The following is a 16,207-nucleotide window of genomic DNA, read 5'->3' on the forward strand; positions in this document are numbered from 1 at the left end:
AATCTGACAGAACTGCAAAGCTAGAAGAGCCATTCCAACAGTTCATGCCAGTGTCTATTGCCAATGATAAAAGCACAGAAGCTGCCATAAGGAATTTGGAGATACAGGTTGGTCAACTGGCTGAAAAGGAAAACCACAAGCACTTATGTTAAACTTTAAATGTGTGGCAAAACAACAGTTTTAAGTCGACTTCATTATGGGGTGAATCGATTAAAACTTGTGTCTTTACACAAACTATTTTCAAATGTGCTGTGAGAGTTTTCAAACAGAAAGTTTTTCAAAACTATGCTTAACACTGTTGCATAATCGATTGCATGCGTGTTATATTCGATTAAGTTAGATATTGTTTTGAAATACTATTAATGCTTGACATAATTGTCTAACGATCATATTTTGTAGTGTGTTGACCAAAGTCGACTGCATTATTGCGCATTCAATTAATTGTCGTGATTGCTGCTAACTGTTATAACAAAATTGTTGTATTCGAATGCATTAGTAGCTAAGTCGATTAAAATGTGTCTGAGATGAGTTATTCAATAAATTGACGCAGATTTGATTTTTGTAAGAACTTTTGTGATTCTAACATTTTCATATCTTTTGCAGAAAGCTGTAATCTTACAGAAAGAAAAGAAAAGCTCCAAGAAACAAGAGTGATCGTGGTGATCAACTACTTATGATTTCTTGAAGAGCAAGATAGGCTGATCAACTTGCACATTTGGGTGTCATTGAGAGATCAGATTCTACAATCTTTTGAAGATTGGTTTGAAGTTCCCTGTTGTGATTACAGGAAGAAGAGTGTGAGGCGTTCTTGACTTTGAGAGTGTCTCAAAGGGTTTAGACAACAGAAGAAGGGATTCTTGTTGCTGGTCTTGTTGTGTAATGCCTATATTTTGATTAGAGGGTTAGAGATGTGTTTTATATTTTTGACGTGTGGTCACTATAAAAGTCTTGTTGTAAAAACCTTGATCATTATAGTTCATTGGCTTCCTATGGTTGGAAGGACACTGGATGTAGGCTTGGCCGAACCAGTATAAAAACACAGTGTTTGAATTTTCTCATCCCTATTCTCTTTATTCAATTGATTATTCGATTAAATTTCCACTACATTGAAAATATTTTATCTTGCGATTCAAGAAAAGTATCAAGGCATCATTTTTGTGAAAAATTTTTAAAATATTTTATTTTTACATTTCGCCCCTCTTGGTGTGATAAATTAAACATTCTATTTTAACAATAATAAAATAAGTATCTCACCTTACACCTCCAATATCTCACCTTATACCTTTTAACATTATAAAAAATTTCATTTTTAATCTTAATAAATACTTTTTAATTTCTTTTTATTTATATCATTCTACATCCCTTCGTCTTTAACTATACGGATTTTGAATTCAATATTTATAAAAAATTTAAATTTCATTTTTAAATTTAAAATTTAATAATAATTTTTTTTAATTTAAAATTTAAATATTATTTAATATACGTTTATATTTTAAAAATTATTATAATATAATCTCTATTATTATAATAATTATATTTAAAAATAGAAGTAATAATAATAAAAATAAAAAACTAATAATATAAAATCTAATTTAAAATATTTAAATATATTAAATTATATTAATATTGAATTATATTAAATAATTACTAAAATTTAAATAACAAAAAGATTTAAAAAAATTTGTTTATCGGATATCCAAACCGATAACATATGTTAATGTCGTAGACAATGATTTTTTTTAATTTTAGTTTTATTTAAAATTTCATAATTGTTTAAATTTATTAAATTTTTAATATGATTTAATATATTTTTATATTTTAATAATAACTACAATATAATTTATATTATAATAATAGTTATATTAAAAAATAAATATACAATTAAAATAAAAAGTAATAATTAAATAAAAAATAAAATAAATAAGAATAACATTAATATAAAATTTAATTGAATATATTTAAATATATTAAAATATTAAATTAAATTAAATTATTATTAAACTTAAATCACACTAAATTTTAAAAAAACTTTGTTCTTATTAAAATCATTAACGGATTTAGATATATGATAAACAATTTTTTAAAAAATTTATTTTTTATTTAAAATTTAATTTAAAATTTTAATATTATTTATAGTATTTTTATATTTTAATAATTTTTAAAATACAATTTATATTTTTATAATAATTTTATTAAAAAAATTATAATTCAAAATAACTAAAATTAGAATAATAACACAAAAATAAGAATAAAAAAGATAATTTAAAATTTGATTTAATATATTTAAATATATGAAACTATATTAAAATATTAAATTAAATTAAATAATTATTAAATTTTAAATAAAGGACAAAATTTTAAAAAAATTATTTATTATCATTTAAAAAAATATATTAACGGACTTGGATATCCGATTAGTAAATCTTTTTAAAATTTTTACTTTTATTTAGAGTTTAATGATTCTTTAATTTAATTTAATATTTTAATATATTTAAATATATTATATTACATTTTATAATATTTTTTATTTTCATTATTAATATTTTTTATTATTTCTTTAATATAATTGTTATAATAATAAAATTAAATTTTAATAAATATTAAGATATAAATAATATATTAAATAATGTTAAATTTAAATTAAACTAGATTATTACTAAATTTTAAATCTAAAAATAAAATTTTAAAAATTTATGAATTGAATTTTAAAATTTATAGGAATTTCAAAATTTGTTAGAGGTACAAAATAACGTTAATAAGAAAGAAAAAGAATAAAATTAAATATTAAGGTAAACGATGGAATTTCCGAAAAAGTTGGAGATTGAGAGTTAGATGTTAAAGATGTAAGTAGTGATGGCATAGGATCGAGTCGAGCACAGATAGTGCTTACCCGCAACCCAACCCGCAAGTAAAAATCTGACTCGTAACTCGCTCACTACATGTGTGGATACCCGCTTAGACAATATCGGAGGATATTTTGAAACCTATAGATACCCGCAAAAAAATAAAATAAAAAAATATTTTATACATTTTTAAAATAAAATTTAGGTTTAAACCCTCCCTTGGTCCTCAAATTTATATGAAAATCTCAATTGGATCCTCAAGTTTTTTTCTGTCTCAATTGGGTCATATTTTTTGTAAAAGTGAGCATATTTTGCCATAACCGTTAAGTGGTGTGAGACGGCGTTAAATTTTTGTGAGCTGGATTTTTTCATTTACTGACGTGGCATTGTGCATTAAAATTGAAAGGCCACGTGGTGATGTTTTGACTAGAACCAGATCTTCTCCTCCCTCCCCCTCTGCTTCCTTCCATCGGCGCCACCCACCATCTACAACACAATCACAGACCACTGGAAAACACGGACCATGTAGCCAGTTGGCATTCCTAGATTCTTGTAGGAAAAGATATCCCTCTCTGACATATGAGGTTCGTGTGCTTGAGAAGGAACTTGAGATCCGGAATGAGGAGAGGGAGTTTTGTCCATCGTCTTGCTGGATTTGGAAAGATCTAGGGTTAGGGTTTTCTCAAATTGGGGCTTTTGTTGTTTTGTTGAATTTCTTTTAGGAAATTTCAATTCATTGAACAATTAGGATTCTCCTGTTTGATTACGTTGAATTAGAGGTCTTAATTGTCCGATTCAGCCCTGCATATAATTTGAAGGAGACTAGGTTAAGTGACAATGTGGGGTGATGATGGTCTGGAGTTCGGGATCCCATTAATGGATACTCATGCATTTGCGGAAGAAATTTACTCAAGAGCTCCTCGCCAATCGTCTGGTTTAAATCAATATCAGAAACAAGAGAGAGAAGTTGTAATGTTGGCCAGGAAGCAGAAGTCTTACACAATTTTGAAGGGTGATGACGATAGTGACGATGAATCTGTGGATAAATCTTCAGTAACTACTACTTCATCTAGAAGGTCTAACAATCATAAAAAAAGACGTTTAAGGAAGAAAATTGAAGTTCAAGATGACCAAGACGATGAGATGATTTTGAGAAAGGAAAGCGAGAGACAAGTGAAGAGAACTTCCCCTGATGATGATAATGATTCGGAGTTTGAAGAAGAGAGGTTGAAAGATCAAAGAGAGAAGGAGGAATTAGAGCAGCATATGACTGAACATAAAAGGCTTAATACCTGTTTTTGTCCCTCTTTTTAAGGGAAATGTTCACTTTCATCCTACCTTTTTCAAAAAGTTCAATGTGGTCCCACGTTGTGAAAAAAGTGTCCAAGTTAATCCTTTTTTGTCACGGCGTTAAATATTTAACGATCCTGCTGCCAGCTAGGACTGATGTGTGCAACGTGGCTTTTTACCTGCGTAACGTGGCAGTTGACGTGGCAGTGGCAGTGATTAAAAAATTCTGAGTTAGGGTTTGAAGAGCAAGTGATGAGAACAGAGAGTGTAATTTTGCCGTCGAAGCCCCTGGTTGAAGAAGCATCAATGGAGAATCCTCCCACGGCCTTTTTTTGCTGGCTCTGTTTTTCCTTTTTAAACACTGAAAACAGGTATATTGTTGTTAGGTGTAAGAATTACAAGAACTTGACAATTAAATGTAGAATAGAGTAGTGTGGAGCTTCCTTTTTCGGGTTCGGATGATCCTGATATCCAAAATACATTTCTCTATAAACTGTGTCAGGTAGGCACTGTGTCCTACCATGATTGGGATAAAGACATGAACTCATAGTCGTGTTTGTTTGAATAACTTATTGTGGGATGTATTCTTGAAAATAAAAACTGCATGAGTCATTTATATATTTTATGGAACTATTTATTTGATGAGGTTCTGATAGAGTTCTTTCCTCCCGTCCCCCTCCTTTTTTCAGCAGAAAACCTTGGAACATTTTAGGAATATTATTCTGCTATCTTCCCCCCAGGTATTACCTTTTCTTCTTGTCTTGTATCTTGTAATAAATTTGAGGAATTTTATCAATTCTCACTCTAATCAGAAATTGGGTTGTTATACATTAGCATTGGCATTATCATTCACGAGTTTAATACAAGTCTGTAAAGTTGGTCTTTGTTTGTGGATCTGTAAAGTTACATAATGAAGTAAATTTTTTACAGTATACTTGATTTTTTAGTACTAAGATTTTTTAGCGTGGAAGCTAGAGTGTGGTAATGTATTATTCTGAAGGAGATCCTCTCATGCCGTGCAAGTAGCAGTGGGGTTCTCTTTGTTCTCCCTCTTTTCTCTGTTCGAGCTTGACGTTGCAGGAGATCCTCATCCTCTCTGTTCTGGTTCGCGGGCGCAGTGGTCATGACCGTAGCATCTCTAGCGACTACGCAGCACAAGGGTTTCTGTTCTCGCATTTCTTTTGACTCACGATTGGTTTTTCGAGTTTGGGTTTTCTTTTTACAGGAACTCTTCTTCTTTCCAAAATTCCTTCTTTTGATTCTTCTTTTTACACTGCCACTGCCACGTCAACTGCCACGTTACGCAGGTAAAAAGTCACGTTGCACACATCAGTCCTAGCTGGCAGCAGGATCGTTAAATATTTAACGCCGTGACCAAAAAGGATTAACTTGGACACTTTTTTCACAACGAGGGACCACATTGAACTTTTTGAAAAAGGTAGGACGAAAGTGAACATTTCCCTTAAAAAGAGGGACAAAAACAGGTATTAAGCCAACATAAAATTATCACGAAAGGAGGAAGAAGATGCAATTCGAAGATCTCGTGTCGCAGAGCAGGATGATATTCAAGATTTGAGAAAGGTTTCAAGAGGCAAGAATACTTAAAGAAAAGGGAGGAAAAGAAATTACAAGAACTGAGAGGTGATATAGAAGATGAGCAATATTTGTTTGGAGGCGTGAAGCTTTCAGAAGCAGAATATCATGAACTGAGGTACAAGAAAGAGATATATCACCACGTGGCCTTTCAATTTTAGTGCACAATGCCACGTCAGTAAATGAAAAAAATCCAGCTCACACCAATTTAACGCCGTCTCACAACACTTAACGGTTATGGCACAATGTGCTCACTTTTACAAAAAATATGACCCAATTGAGACAGAAAAAAACTTGAGGACCCAACTGAGATTTTCATATAAACTCGAGGACCAAGGGAGGGTTTAAACCTAAAATTTAAATAAAATTACAAAAAATATATATAATATAATATAAATTAAATTAAGTACAAATTAAAATTTAATTTTAATTAAATTTAACATAATAAAATATAATTTTATTTTATTTTTAATTAAATTTAATTAAAAAATATATAAATTAATTTGTTTTTATTATTTTTTGCGAGTAACGGATACCCACGAGTCCGATAGTATACTTCTCGTACCTGATCAATTTAGAAGCAGATATTAAAATATTCACTACCTATTACCCGCGGATAATAACTATCTGTTGCGGATTTTACCTGCTGCGGATTTTACATACGGATACTCGTATTCGAGGATTTTTTTGTCATCCCTAGATGTAAGGTAAAACACCCTAATAAAATTGAAAAATACTACCCTCTCTGTGCATTTCGAAAATAGTGATGTAAAAAAAATTCCTTTAAAAGTATTTAATAGATAAAATTTTAGGCTAAAGCATCTTTAATTGTCTTAAAATAGGATTAAATATGTTTTTAGTCCCTATACTATCAAGCGACTTTGTTTTTAGTCTCTCTTTCAAACTAAGGTACTTTTTAGTCCTTATCCTTTAGGAAAACATAATTTTTCATCCAAAAAACGAACGGCGTTAAGTAGAGGTTGAACTGGCTAACGTTTGGCCATGTCTTCAGACAGATTTCCTTGCTAACTTTTGGCACGTGTGATTGGATGTTTGATGACATGTCTTCAGAGAGATGAGGTTGTGAAAGAAATTAGGGTTCTTGGGATTTATTTACGCGAATGAGATTTGCTTTCGCAATTGTTGTGGCTCGACTGAAAAAATTAGGGTTCGTGTTCAGACGAAAGAGAAGAATGAACTTACATCACCAAATACAACAATGCTGAAGAAGATGAAATCCAACCTTCTACTCTTGAACCTTATTTCCCGTCGTTGCTCTTCACCCTTCAGACCACTCGAGTCACAACAATCGTCAAAGCAAATCGATGGAACACGAACCCTAATTTCTTTCACCCGAGCCACAGCAATCGCGAAAGCAAATCTCATTCGCGTAAATAAATCCCAAGAACCCTAATTTTTTTCACAGTCTCATCTCTCTGAAGACATGTAATCAAACATCCAATCACACATGCCAAAAGTTAGCAAGGATCTCTCTGAAGACATGTAATCAAACATCCAATCACACATGCCAAAATTTAGCAAGGAAATTTATCTGAAGACGTGACCAGACGTTAGCCAGCTTAGCCTCTACTTAATGCCATTCGTTTTTTAGAACGAAAAATTATGTTTTCCTAAAGGATAAAGACCAAAAAGTACTTAAGTTTGAAAGAGGAACTAAAAACAAAATCACTTGATAATTTAGAGACTAAAATGATATTTAACCCTTTAAAATATTATATACTATCAATATTTCACCACAAGAACTTGGTAAAAAACATTGTCATTCATAATTTGAAAAAAAAAGTCTTAACCACTCAAGTTACAAGAATATCACTGAAATACAGTTACATCAAACCTTATAACCAAAGTTTTGAAATAATAAATAAATAAAATAACCACATTTGAAATGGATTTTCAACGTCTGGAATTTTTTGGTTCAATTGTAATCATGATTTCTAAACTATTTCCCACAATTTAAGCCCATCTATCTGCTTAGGGATCTCTACTACCAAAGGATTTAACCAGAATCCAATGAACAGGCAGCAACTGTAAGTTATTCTCAACCATGATATCAGACAGTGACAACATTTTCTGATCTGAATACATGTCTCCGGACAAAGGCCAAAATAATGATTCGCCTCATAATAAGAGTACAGTTACAACGAAAATATTGCAGGGCTAAAAATAATAACTGAAGGTCAACATATACAAAAGACACATGATCAAGACATGCACCTAAAGACAAACTAAAAACAGAAAAATACGGCAAATATCAGAGTGGAGAACTGTGTGGGAGCATTATCAGCACCTGGTTATTTTCTACCTTCTCTGAGGACCCACTGATGTACAGCATACTAGTTGTATCCAGTATGGTCTGCTCTTGACCTTCCTTTTTTCTCTCTTGATGTCCGCAGGATATCTTGCTGGAGAGTTCCATTCTTTTGCAACCTCTCCTTTTACCACTTGGGCTGCAGGGGATTCAGGACCCAGAATGGAGTTAACAGTGGTCAATCCAGAACCATTCTTTTCCGAAACTTTACTAGTCTTCTCAGCCCCTGAGTTTTCAACTGATTTTGGAGATTTTGGCTTGTTGCTATGGGCAGCCTCACCCAAGAGGCTCTTCAGAGGTGTGTGCTCCTTACTGGTGCTCCAGTTTGTCACCTTGGCTATTATTTCTTCATTCCTCTTCCTCTCTTGAGACTCACCAACAACCTGATTTATAGTGGGAAACCAACCAGCCTGTGAAGTGGAATCTGATTGCTGTGGATTCTGTCCCCTCTGGACTTCAGAAGCAGTGGCTTTTGGGCTAACCTGCATAGGTTCAACCAACGTCATGAAAGATGGTGGCTCAAACATTTCCGATTGATCAGACTGCTGTCTCTCAGGTGCAGCTTTTGAATTGTTCAAGTTTGGCTTTCCTGCTTCCGTTAATGCCAGCAAACCAGTTGATGACAAGGTTTCAGCATCAATAACTGCCGGTGCATCAGATTGCATTGAGAGAACTGCATAATGGATTATGAAAGAAAAGGTAAAAAACAAAGTTTTACTCAAAAATAGTCATTAAGTATTTTAGCTTTAGTGCTTCATGCAGATAACGCAAACTAAGGACTAACCCAAAGAGATGGATCCGCTTTTGACTTTTGACAAGGAAAATACATTCCTACAAAGGATGAGGATGAGAAAATGGATGACGCCAAACCAACAGATTAATATAATTGGTGGAAAACACGAGACAAGATCTAGGCACGCATCTTTGTAAGCATGAAAGATCTAGACAATAGCACACAGGCATAATAGCCAGTATGTATGTGTCTTTCATGTCTATTAGTTTATGTAAAAGAACTCTTCCATTCTAATAAACTATGCTACAATATTTGCTACATGCGATCTTTTCACCTAATAGTATGAACCGCAATTTGTGTCCTGAGAAATTAGATGCAGATTAAGGACTTTCACTCCTGTCAGATTAGATATGGAAAAACAGTTCCAGAGACGAAGGTAATTATTGTGTTTGAATCTCGGATCTTTAATCTCTAACTACAGCAAAGAAAGAAAAGGAAAGACCAAAAAAGGGAACAACTTAGTTGGGATGTCATTGCTCCATTTCGATGTCTTATATGTCAGTCTTTCAAAAAAGAAAAAAAGAAAAATTCTTGAATCAACACATAACTTCTCTTTAACACTGCATCATATTACCTCGTTTCATTGACTAGCCCTGGCATATTACAATAGCCATACTAGAGAATGGATCAAAACAGTACAGATGCTTTTTATTAAAAACAATAAAGTATACCTGAAACAGAGCCCCAGTTGCCTTCCAAACTGTCACACCGGCTACCTGAGTCAACAGAAGCATCAACTCTGGATGAACCATGTTTAAACAAATTATTTGTTTGATCTTGAACAGGCACAACACTGATTCCAGGCACTTCCTTGCAAGGCTCTCCATCAGGATTATCTTCGGAATCAGGTTCAGCAGTTAAAGGAGATGTATACTTCCTGGCAAGGTCTTCTGCAGCCTTCACTAATAGTCCAGCATCCTGTGCATGATGAGACTCGGTAGATGTATCAACAGATTTGTTATATTCTTCATTGAGTTTGATATTAACATTGATTTCATCTTCTTTTGTGTCTCTCTGGGCACCTAGTAGTGGGCTTATATCTCTGCACTTTGTACCACTTGATTTGTTCACAGGCCTATCAAGCACCATGTCTGAAGACTCGGAAATAATTGGACTTTCAAAATGATTGGTAGCAGATTTAGGCAATGAAGTATCAGCTACAATTGGGCTTTCCTTATATTGAGCATGAAGCACATGACCTTGTACATTTTCTCCAAGTTCATTGGCAGCATTGCTCTTATCAGCACCATCATGCTCAAATAAGTCCTCTGATAGCTTGTCTTCAGATTGCAAGATGTCATCAGGTTGAAGATCTTTCAATATAATTTCAATAGCATCTTCTCCAGTAGCTCGTATAACCTTTCCATCCGAAGCTACATGATGATTTGGACTATCTATTACGTTAATTACACTAACTGTTTCACTGATTGCAGACCCAAAGGATACCTCCCTCTGATTCTCATTAGACGGGCCCATTAAACTACCTTCTGGTAAGCTTTTCTGTGCATAATTTTTACCAGCATCATCAGTTCCATGCACTTCAGAAAAATGAATCATATGACTCTCATTCTCCTTAGTTTTCATAGCATTCATAGATGGAACAATTTCATCCTGTGTTTGATAACTTTCAACTGTGAGCTTCACTGTAGAAACATCAGTATAATCTTCAGCATGCATTTCTTTAGATGTAGGCTCACTGTTGAGACTCTCCATCCCCATGCTACTACCTATAACATCTATATTCAGAGAGATGACCTCACTTTTTTCACTCAATTGGCTTATGTTATGAAATTTATTTTCCTTCGTAACTCTGTCATTTATGTCATCTCCCTCATATTTCAATGACTCAGATGAGTGTAGGAAAGGATTTTGGTATGCCACACCTTTGTGATCTTTAAAGTCTTCATACGCACTCTGAGAATGTGCTCCATCATCAGGTTTATCATTGCATGTCGGAAGCAGATCAACATTAGCATTTCCTTCTCCATTTGCGGGCAAAATCTTGTCATCATTGGAAGTAGCAAACTGCACCACATATGCAGACTCTACCTGAGAATCATCTGTGATTACAGTTGAGTTTAACTTTAGAGGAAGGCTATCTGGGGACAACAAAGAAACGGACTCAGCTTCATTCTTTTCCTCCAGATTAACAGCTTCATCTCCTACTTGATGATCCACGGAAACCTCATCACTAACTACTATTTTAGACACTTCTTCACTCATTTTACCAACACTATCAGATGGTTCCACAATTTCAACAGTGTCTCTGTTGTAATTACTCACAGCACCATTCTTTTCCTCCACACGAACAGCGCCATCACCCGCTTGATGCTCCTCACGAACTACATCACTGACTATCATATTAGACAATGCTTCACATGTTTCACCGACAATGTAAGCAGATGATTCCTCAATTTCAACCACATCTCCAGCAGAATTAATCTCATTCTTTCCTTCCAAATTAGTCTTCTTTGTAGCAGACATCAAACTGCAATCTGTCACATTCTCAACAGCATAGATATTCTTTACTGACAATATGTCAGGCATGGCTTCAGCTTTGCCGGGAGGTGAATCACTGGAAAAACCAAGAAAAACTTCACTGTCCACAGTAGCAGATTCTTCAGTCCTCAGGTCTGCAGTGGAACCTGATAATGGGTCCACGATAGGGCCTGACAATTGACCTTGCAACCCCACTGTGTTTCCCACTCCAAAACTTTCATTTTGTAGAATATTAGGATTTTGAGTTTGGCTGTCATTAGTTGACTTGTCAATTAACGGACTCATATCTGCAGCTGAAAAACAGACCATCAGACATGATAGAACCACAGAAAAAACAAATCACTCAGTAAGAGAGAAATTGTATGAAAAAATGCCTACTCAATACTGGAGGATATCAATTTCGGAAAATAATGTAGTTGTGTGTGCATCAATACACTTGTGCTAACCGGGATATGTGCATCAATATCTTTTCAAAAGTTTGAAAATCCAAAAACTGATTTTCTTGATTGAAAGTATGTAATAAAGTTTGAAAAAAATAGTTACATATATATAAAAATTGCAAAATAGAAAGGTACAGAAGACATTCCGGATTGAGATATATGGGTATTTACTCAGAAATTGTCTAAGATCCATAAAAAATCAAAACATTCAATTGTTCCCCCTTTTAATATAATTTTACAAGATTAATTAACTTAAAAGGTATACCCAAGGTAAAAGCTTCACTGCTGCAATTACCTCATATTCATAAGAAAATATTCATTTACATTCAACATAGATCGGCAGTATTATCATATAAACTCATAATTTCTATGAAACTGTAGAGAATAAATCACAATCTTAAAATATCATAACATCTTGATAGACTAAGAACTGGTAGATTCCACCAACACACACACGTAATCTTTTAGTGCCAACCCTTTCCCTAAAAAATTTAGTGCCTAAATTTATAACAGTAACAAATTAATTCAAAATTCTGACACTCATAAAAGGTTAGCTATCGTTGAACAATTGAATGCAGGAGGAATTGTGCACTTTTAGTTGCATCATGTCAGTATGGACGCTCATATGCAAAAGTCATGTGAACATATTTTTCCTAATCATGAAATAATCAGGCACGAATATTTTACCGTACCACATGCCAAAACACGGTACATAAAGTAAAACCTAGTCAAGTTAATATAAGGAAATGTTATGTAAAACCTATCTTCGCACCATTCAAATCTTTGTCTTTAGAAATTCCTGAAAATTTGGGTCCTTTAATGTCTACCATTTCCATATCAGCTCCTGCGTCCAAACTATCTTGCAACCGTTCCTTAATATCTGGATTTGATCCACTGTCCGAAAAGTCTGCAACTGCATCTGAAAACACCTCATCTTCCGATCTAATAAACTTCTCTCCGTTTCCTGCACTACCCTTCTCATTGTTGCCTGTCTCCAAGGAATTTGAGACTGACAAAACCAAACCTAATAAAATAATAACAAATTAACAAACGATCTATTTTGGAATGTATGATAATTCGAAGGCCGTAAAAAGTCCGGATTAGTTAGATTTACTTCATTTCCTGAGTTTCTCACTATCAAACCTAAAATACTACAAAAAAGAAGGAAACTCACCTGGTGTTTTGTGATCATCATCAGAAACATGTTCATCATCTGAGCCATTCAAATTGTGCTGTCCCTCGGAGACGGACAGTTTGTAACCTTCAATGGTTCCACAGATCTTCTTGTGAGCACGCCTGTGTTTGGCACTTGGATGTGGATTTGGAAATGGCCATCCACATTTGTGACACAAATGGACCGCATGACTGTCGTGCCCTTCAACATCCAAATTACAAAACAAAAGAAGACCATAAAAATCTTCACCTCGAGAAAACTCCAAAAAAGAGCTGGACACAGATTCCAAAACCAGACACCCCAGAAAGAAAGGCAAAGACTTTTCAAACCAGAACACCAACCCAACAAAACCCAGAAAGAGAAATAATATATTAATGAAACATAGAAAGGGAAAGATAGAGAGAATGAGAAAATAAAAAAGGGGGATGAGAATGCGAAGAAAAAGCACCTGCAGTTTCAATTCTTCTCTGATCTTGGTTATCCATTACCAGTGAAAGAGTAAGAAAACCCAACCAACAAAGAAGAAAAGAGAGGCTAGAAAAACCAAAACTTTAGTGGAATGGAAGTAGAACAGTAAAAGGGTTGAAGTCTCAGAGTAAGATCAACAGAGAAGGTGCAAAGAAAGACGAGGGTAATTACAGTAGAAGTGGAGTGGTACAGTGGTTTGGAACACCAGCATAAAAAAACAAAAGGGCCCGCACCCATGTGGACAACGCATGTCACTCACACTGTTCACAAACACGAAACTTCCGTTTCCATCTCGCTTCTCCTCTTCAAACACTTGTACATTCGTACAAGAAAAAAGGGTAACTCAGTCTTTTCGTGCCCTTCTCGGGGGTATAACTGTCGTTAACGTACAATACTTAGTTCCACATGCAGTGCACGTGCCTCTGCCCGTGACGACCTTTCCCCCGCTATGGATACGGTTACATTGCTGTGACAGTGTGGAAAATGACGGCCAATGGGGTTGGTGGATGTAGTAAAAGGTCTCTGATGTTGTGATGTGGTGAATACGTACGGTGTGTCCACGTTAGCTTCCAAAACCATAGGGTTGCTACGTTTTATAGATTATGAGAAAAGTATGTCCCCTCCTACGATGTACTCTTTGTATTTTTTTTGTTTGTATGTAAGAAACACTGGTTAGCTGCTATTATATGCGTTAGGTGTGACAACGAAGTGGACACTTTTGCAATCTCCTATCCATTTAAAAAGAAAATCATCCTTATTTTTATATCTAAATTTGACGTTATCATTTTATTTTTTTTCTATCATTACCGAGTTTTATATCTAAATCATGTCTGTACTTAATTTTTTTGTATTGCTTTAAGATTTAAATTTTCGATTAATCCTTTTTTTTTTAAATTTGATACTTATTTTTTTTAAAGATGTGATGTAATTTAATATTTTTATTAATATTTTAATAATGATATTAACTTATGTGTAACATATCTGGTCGTGATTTATTTTATTTTTCTTATTTTGTTTATTTTTTTAACTTCTTAAAAAATAATTATCATGCATATGTCATGTCACATGATAATACTATATTGTATTGTTGGGACAAGTATCATATTAAAAATTTAAATTTAGTTTTTTTATATTTGTTATTTTGTTTTAATTTAATCTCATTTTTTTAAGTAGAAGAATTTCATCTTTTCAAACTAAAACCAAATATAATTTTTGTATAAAAGTTATAATGATACTTTTAATAAAATTGATATTTTTATTAAATATTTTTAATAATATTAAGTTTATTTAAATTTAGATTTTATATTAATTTTTTAAAATTTTCTTTCAAATATTTATATATTTGAAATAAAAAAATTTTAAATTTTAAAAGAAAACTTAAATAAAATTTAATGTAAAATATAAATTTACATAAACTTAATATTGTTAAAAATATTTAACAAAAATATTAATTTTAATAAAAATATCATTATAACGTGTATAAAATTTAAATAGAGTTAGGTGGAGAGTTCTACCATGCGACAGAGAAAGTATTAAATTATTGATATATAAATATTTAAAAAAAAATTAACTAGAGTTTAATGTAAAATATAAATTTAAAAAGCTTAATATTATTAAAAATATTAATAAAAATATAAATTTTATTAAAAAATCATTATAATATTTGTATAAAAGTTAAATTTGGTTTTAAATTGAAAAGAATGAAGTTGTTTCAGTAATAAAATGAGATTTTTTACATTACACTTGTGTCAATAGTGACATGTTGTAATGTCACTGTCACATCATATGATCTTTACCATGTGACAAGACTCTCATTTGAAATGTGACAATTTCAAATGAGTTATAGTTTTTGAACATTACTAAAGGACATTTTTAAAAATAGAGATTAAATTAAGACCAATTAAAATCTAAAGAAAATCTGAGATTTAATTGAGATTTTTGAACAAATATGAAGACATCTAAGAATTTAAAACTTATTTTAATATTAATTAATTAATTTTTAGGCTTAATAATGTAAATTTGGTGAAATGAACTCTAAACATGTAAATCAAATGATGAATATTAGAGTTTCGAGTGAGAGAACAAAGAAGAAAAATATTATTTATTTTGATTTGATTGTATTGCGCACAATAGTTTGTATATTGTTTGTATTTATAGAGATACAAGAGAAAATACACTTGTACATAAGAATTGATTATTGACCATGATTAACTAATACAATCGTACTAACAACCCTCCTCAAACTCAAGGAAAAGATTTTTCAGAAGAAAAAATCTTCACATTGAGTTTGGAATGTAGAAAAATGAATCGATATGAAGATAAAGGCTTTGTCAAGGCATCTACCCATTGATCAAGTGTAGGAACATGAGAGACTTACATTGTTTCAACAAAATCTTATTGTGAACAAAGACCACATCAATTTCCATGTGTTTTGTCTTATTGTGAAAAATTGGGTTGTGTGCAATGGAGACTACACTTTGATTTGTCACAATAAAGAATAAGAGAGTTGAAAGGAACTTGAATTTCAGTGAGTAACTTAGAAATCCATGACAAGTCAACAGAAGTTTGAGCTAAACTTCTGCATTCGGCCTCAATGTTGGAGTGAGCAACAATTTGTTTACGTGACCACCATCATATTAAATTTGGACATAGAAATATAGCAACACTAGATGCAAAACGTCAATCATTAACATCATATGCCCAATCAGCATCATATAAGGTGTGTAGAGGGACTACACTACTAAAGGACTTTAGCTGAAAATGCAGACCATCGAACAA

General features: G+C 32.8%; 1 protein-coding gene across 2 annotated transcripts; it reads right to left on the reverse strand.

Moving 5' to 3' along the window:
- Nucleotides 1–7,813: 7,813 nt before the first annotated feature.
- Nucleotides 7,814–13,639, reverse strand: LOC108327251 (uncharacterized). Of its 2 annotated transcripts, none has more exons than XM_052867418.1 (5): nucleotides 13,410–13,639; nucleotides 12,962–13,162; nucleotides 12,560–12,811; nucleotides 9,520–11,634; nucleotides 7,814–8,728 (listed from the first exon to the last, which is right to left on the reverse strand). In XM_052867418.1, exons 1-5 carry the CDS (start codon nucleotides 13,444–13,446, stop codon nucleotides 8,046–8,048), a joined length of 3,288 nt encoding a protein of 1,095 aa, XP_052723378.1. In that variant the 5' UTR covers nucleotides 13,447–13,639; the 3' UTR covers nucleotides 7,814–8,045. The 2 variants fall into 2 exon arrangements, with proteins under 2 accessions (XP_052723378.1, XP_017416465.2); XM_017560976.2 differs by having other exon boundaries at nucleotides 9,520–11,640.
- Nucleotides 13,640–16,207: the final 2,568 nt, after the last annotated feature.

This window comes from Vigna angularis, chromosome 1 (assembly GCF_016808095.1).
Source record: "Vigna angularis cultivar LongXiaoDou No.4 chromosome 1, ASM1680809v1, whole genome shotgun sequence".
Lineage (NCBI taxonomy): Eukaryota > Viridiplantae > Streptophyta > Magnoliopsida > Fabales > Fabaceae > Vigna > Vigna angularis.